Raw genomic sequence first — 6000 nt, forward strand, 5'->3', positions numbered from 1 at the left:
GGATATGCAACTGACCATTTAGCAAGCTATTCAACCTATGTAACGTTCCCACCTCGACCACCTTTTGATTAGGCCTACAAACCACCATATTTCGGGTAATCAAACTCGAACAAGAATCAAGTTCAAGAAAACGCAACTATCTTCGGGAACAGAAAGTTGTTAGTAAGTCTAAAAGATCATCTTAGTTATTGAGCATGCTACATAGTGTCAGTCATAGCCGTAGTGCGCAAAAAAATAAATAAAAAATAAAAAAACATTATCCAGCGAATAGAACAGTAGCCTTGAAACGTGTAATGTCCTAACTTGTGCTTTCCCAGTGCACATTGATCATGACAAAGTTCAATGCCCGAGAGTGGCGGCGAGTCGATTCAGTGGAAGAGGTGTAAAGAAACACAGCAACATTTTAAATTCATAAAAGTTACTGCTGCCAAAGAACAAGCTAAAATCGAACGCTTACAACACTGATTCTAAGTTTGAAACTTTTGGGATACAAGTTAGACCCAGCAAAATGCTACCTTTTAAATATCGCGTTTTAGCAGTAATCAATACAAAGTGACAATTGCATGCATGTTAATGACTCCAAGTGCAGAGACCTATAGGACGCCGTCCAGGGGAGCATTGGAAAATGATGTTGCCACCTTTTGTAAAAAAAAAAAAAACATTGTGTGCATTCATTCATATCAAATATGTGGGAAGATGATAGCGTGCACATGTAACTTATAGGAAAGGCCATCTTCATTTTAGGACTGGAACTCAAAAAGAAGTCCACGTGAAAGCGCGCTCGACATCGATATAGGTCTAATATGAACTAAAATAGACATGCATATATATGTGTACATATGTTGGAGATAGGCGCCATCCGCCATGTGTTACTTAGTTCAGATGGCTCTGACAAACCAGGAATGCTACTGCACACAAAGTTACTTGTCTTGAGCAACGTCAGTCCATTTCGCCCTGTCCCTGAGGAAGAAAGCATAAATGCAACAAAAATGGTTAAACACAGACGAAAGGCTCACTTACCTGTGTTAGGCATAGCGGAGAATACATATCTGTTGTATCTAATCTTGGATGTGGAGGGTGTATGTATGTGTGTGTGTTTGGGTTACACGAACGGGTCTGCGTGTTTATGTGTGTGATGGTGTGTGAGTGAGTGTGTGTGTATGTGTGAATTATGTGTGGGTGTGTGTCCGTGTTTGCCCGTGTATGCGTGATGGCTGTGTCCGTGATGGCTGTGTCCGTGTTTTGAAAAGAAAAAAAAGGAGAGACAGAAGGGAGAGAGAGGGAAAAACTAAAGCCTGCTTCTTGCTTTCACATTTCCAACTCTGCGAACTGCAACCAACGCTTCACCACCCCATAGAGCTGAACTTTAACCCCGCCTCGAGTTACACTGCTTCCACTTTCCGCACTCATCTATTGTACAGTGCAGTAAAAGCCGTAGAGCAGTCCCTTCGTTTGATAACTCACAACTTTCACCAGAGGCATATTCAACAATAAAAGAAAAGTCCAAAGGCAGACTAGCTGCAGCGGAGAGGTTAAAAATCACGGGAAATAGGAAGAAAATAAGTCATCTTCGGACAGTGCTAATCTTGTTCTCATACTAATACCATTACAAAAAAAATGCTGATTGTCATACGTTCGTTCTTCTGAACTCGATATGAGTTCTCCCATTCACTCCGGTTTCTCGAAGAGACAAAACAAAGCTCGCAACAACCGAAAGCATTGAAGGCATGTGGTGCGGCTGGCTTCACGGTGGAGCGAACTCCGAAATGAGTCTGTCGGATTTACGAACAAGGAGGGTGCGGTAGTTAATGAAGGTGATAATATCCCTGAACACCCAAACAATTGCTTGTTGCTGAAGCCCGACAGCTGGTTTCCGTTTAGAAAATGATCTCTAACAGCAGACGATAAAGTGAATCCGTGTTGCGTCTGTTCTGTCTACGGCGACAGGAGCACAACCGCCTGCACCGAGTTCCATACAGATACATACAGTTCACTTTTGTCCACAGTGCCTGAAGGACAAACTCTTGTACTCCCCTCTCAGCATAGCTCCCAAAGTATACACGGTTTATGGGAAGTAATGAGACCAACATAAATACAATGAACATGTAGGACAGAAATATATGATATATATATATGATATATATATATATATATATTTAAATGTTCAAATTATAGGCTGCCTTATCCTGTCTACTTGAGCCCATTAGCCCCGGAATGAAATGGCTTTTCAAACAACGCAAACCTATCAATTTCAATCAAGAGCAGGACTCGTGCAAAACTGCCACACCACCACTGCTAAATAAATGTTCTTATATGATGTTTAACGCAAATTAGACCGTGTATGGCCGTGAAGAGTGGGCTCAAGAGATCACCACACACTATATAAGGGATATACCGCCCCTTTTGAACAACTGCTTAACTTTCAAATTCGTCGGACAAAGTAACAGGCTTTTCGGTATTCCATATTATTTTTCGACCCCTATCCATATTTACAACAAGTTATAATTATACTTATTTGTATTATTGTTCATTGTTATTATTAAGCTATTGCTAGGCTTTTAGCCTATTGGTATTGGCCTATTATTATTGCGGATGATAATTGACATACATTACATGCAAATCAATGCATGACCTATCTATCTGTTCATGGCATACTAGCCAATTTATGTCAATTTGCACAACACATTTCCTATGAGGGGTGGAACAACGAGAGCAGAATCTAACAATTCAATGAAGTGCATTAAACTTTACATAACCCAAAACCAAGTATCTCCCCTGATAATTATATAATATAAACGAGCGAGGGCCATTCGAGAGACAAGATTACCAATCATTTTCCTAACTCACATGTCATTATGTAAGCATGGTCACGGTGCCCTCCTAACACCGACAGGCCTATTATCCAAAACCAAAGCATCGTGCAACTCCAGAATTTACGCACGCTCTACCGATCACTGCATACTTGAAACTTAATGCATTGAGTTTCAATCATTACCGTCTAGAAAAAGAATGAATTATAATGAAATATCACGTGGACAAAACCTCCCCAAAAAGCCTCAAACAAACGGTATACTTGGCAATAGTGAAAACTACATGCGTAAAGCATGCGTAATAACTTTGGTATAGCGCCTATATCAAAAGACTGAGCAACATTTTACAATATGTCATACTCCTAAATTAGGCTAATATTGTTGTATAGCCTATACATCCCAAACGCCCAAGGTTAGCATTGGTAGCCTTTTGGGTGCTTCACCTGCCCTTGCAGACAAGTAATGGTTAATATTAATCGAAATAATGGCAATAAAGAAACACCCATTTAGTGGTTTAAACAAAAGTAAAACCAATACACTTAAATACATTTAAACAGGACTTGCCTATAGCATAATTAGCCTACAGTACGCCTGGAGGCGTTCAACATTGGTGTGACTTAGTATTTTGACGGATTTCTGTTCAAATATCAGATTGGCCCGACATGAGTCACCCACACACTCTTGGTCCACTGATTCTGTATGGGCTGCTCGAATTTGTTTTCAGTGAACAACTTCTGGCCAGAGGGAGAAGTCAGTTGTGCGCCCTCTAGGAAATGGCCAGGGAAGCGACCACAAGTGGAGTGTGTAGTTCTGCTACGTAGCTACCTCTGACCACTATATACACACACACCTGCACCGAGACAGCGAGATCCAGCAACACCAGATGCATGCTTATTCACAGTCTAAAGTTTCATTGACATACCGTCAAGGCTAAAGGTGGACTTGCAACTGCTATTGCTACTAGGTTATTGTTGTTACAGCATAGCCTAATAATATAATATTGTAGCATAGGCTGCTTGAATTCCCGAAAGCACTCACAACGAATGGGATTTGACACAATCGTTAGCCTATACCCAACTGAAGTGATTATTCACTATGTGGACTATAGATCATGTGTTGCTCAACATTGTAAATAAAATGTTGCTCAAGTAATTAATTTGAATAATTGTCTAGGAGCAAATAAATACAAGCCACACACCATTGCGCCACTCAATATGAGGGCGGAATAGGGAAAATGGTCTACCCATATAGTTCATGTGCTTGGCCGGACAATAAATTCAGGAGACGTACACTGTATTTTCTCATGTTGCAGCGCATAGAACCTCTATTGAGATTAGGGTAATAGGCTAACATGCTATCGCTATTTGGCCAGCCTTCCGGTATCCATATCGTCCGTGCAATGCTAGAGCTCCGTCCTTTGATTGGACTAAACTCCAGGATTTGAAGCCCAGCATCCACCTTATTGGACAAAACTCATGTCACAAGGATTTTGTCGAGAAAGCGTTTTTCTGCAATCGCTCGTTTACTCTGCAGAACAACTAGTTACCACATAACGAAACAATGCTTTTCTCAATCTGGTCACTACGATGCCCTTTTGTCAGAAGGCAACACGGAGAGTGCAGGCTCTGTTCTGTTTTGTTCCAATACCAAAGTTATTTGGCGATAAAGATATCCGCATTGGCATACCTCGCTGGCACACAGATCCAATTGATACGGACTGTTCTCAAATCCCTGTACAAAAGCAAAGACCGACATTTTAGGCTACATTTTAACCTGTGTACAGGTCATACACACCACATGCACATGTCTATAACTTCTCAGGGTAAAAGAGATGGTAAGAGGTGTTTGCACGTACCATTGCAATGTAACGTGTACGTGAGAAACTTTACACTGGTGAGACGAAGTGCTTCATTTTCAGCCACCTTTTGTTGTAGTCTATGTTTAATTCAAAAAGTATTAACTTGCTGCCGTTGTGTGCATTTTACACCGAAGAAATACAGTATGATAAAGCACAAGGGGAAACGGTTCTTGTATTAATCCCAAAAAGAAAAATATATAGCAGTGAGCCTTCTTTACTCCTTGATATTTGACTGCGGTCCAAGCTTGGCAAAGCTAACTGGCTCGCGACAAACACTCTGCCTATCTCTGCTTGGTTTGTTAGACTTTGTGCAGAAGTTGCAATCGATTGAGCGAGTCCCACTTTTTTATTTCCGCAATCGCTTTGCATAGTAACCACGCAGAACCCGGGCGGCAACGGAACGCCACTTCTCACTCACCATGTCCTCCCCTCGAGGAGTCACATACTGGCAAACGAGCCGGAGTCGCGTGCCAGTCAGACCACACAGTCTGCGTTTTGCTCCCGCATGGAAAACCTACATTTTTTCACCTATATATTGCTGCATACCGCACTCTCTCAGCCCTTCCTATACGTTTACGGCGCGCATGGGACAGAGGGAGGAACGCCGCGGCGCCTATTGCGATCGAAAAACCGTAGCCTTTTGGTACAAGTCTAGTGCATTATTGCTGCTTAAACCTTTAACACCAGAGCATTGTTGCAATGCTGGACATCTAAGCAATGTTATACTATTACAATGAGGATCTGCGAACTCCACTGAAGGTGCACGTTTATGGCTGGTCGACCAAAAAATTAACACCAAATCTTTTCAGCGGATTTTCTACTGCGTCCCCATGGAGATATCGTAAAAGGTCACCCATAGTGTACGGAGGGGTCGTATTGATTTAGAAGGCATGCATCATCATGTCATAAAATATTCGTATTGAACGCTTCTACATTCTATTTGTGCATAAAGTGGGAGTGTATTGTTAGGCTATATTCGATTTATACGTGTTCATACAGGATTGAACCGTTGGTGGGCTGTATTTATTCCGGTGTTGATTTTGCCCTTGCGGTTGACTGCAGTTAGATATATTGTGTGAAAGAGTATTCAGCTATACATTTTACAATGGACATGACACGAAATGGTGGTGTTGATTATTTCCTCATATAGCCAAATAAACTCAATTTCTTAACGACAATGTGGTGTTTGCTTGTTGTAGGTTATATGAAGTAGCCTGTTTGCGCGACCAGAGGTGACATTCCATGCAAATCCAACGAGTGTCCCTCTGAGGTCAAACGCCTACTATTGAAGAACATTATTTTGAGAAATGAGGGGCGATTGTTCCCACGGAT

At 41.5% G+C, this 6000-nt stretch overlaps 1 protein-coding gene across 4 annotated transcripts in view; it reads right to left on the reverse strand.

Annotated features, from left to right (window-relative positions):
- nfia (nuclear factor I/A) overlaps positions 1 to 1974 on the reverse strand; it is a 135381-nt gene extending 133407 nt beyond the window's left edge. For all 4 annotated transcript variants that reach the window (XM_039002147.1, XM_039002149.1, XM_039002148.1 and 1 more), the window contains exon 1: positions 1021 to 1974. In XM_039002147.1, coding sequence (XP_038858075.1) covers positions 1021 to 1047 — 27 coding nt within the window. In that variant the 5' untranslated portion in view covers positions 1048 to 1974. The remainder of the gene's footprint in view (positions 1 to 1020) is intronic.
- Between the last annotated feature and the right edge of the window lie 4026 nt (positions 1975 to 6000).

Source organism: Salvelinus namaycush, chromosome 10 (assembly GCF_016432855.1).
Source record: "Salvelinus namaycush isolate Seneca chromosome 10, SaNama_1.0, whole genome shotgun sequence".
In the NCBI taxonomy this organism is placed as follows: domain Eukaryota; kingdom Metazoa; phylum Chordata; class Actinopteri; order Salmoniformes; family Salmonidae; genus Salvelinus; species Salvelinus namaycush.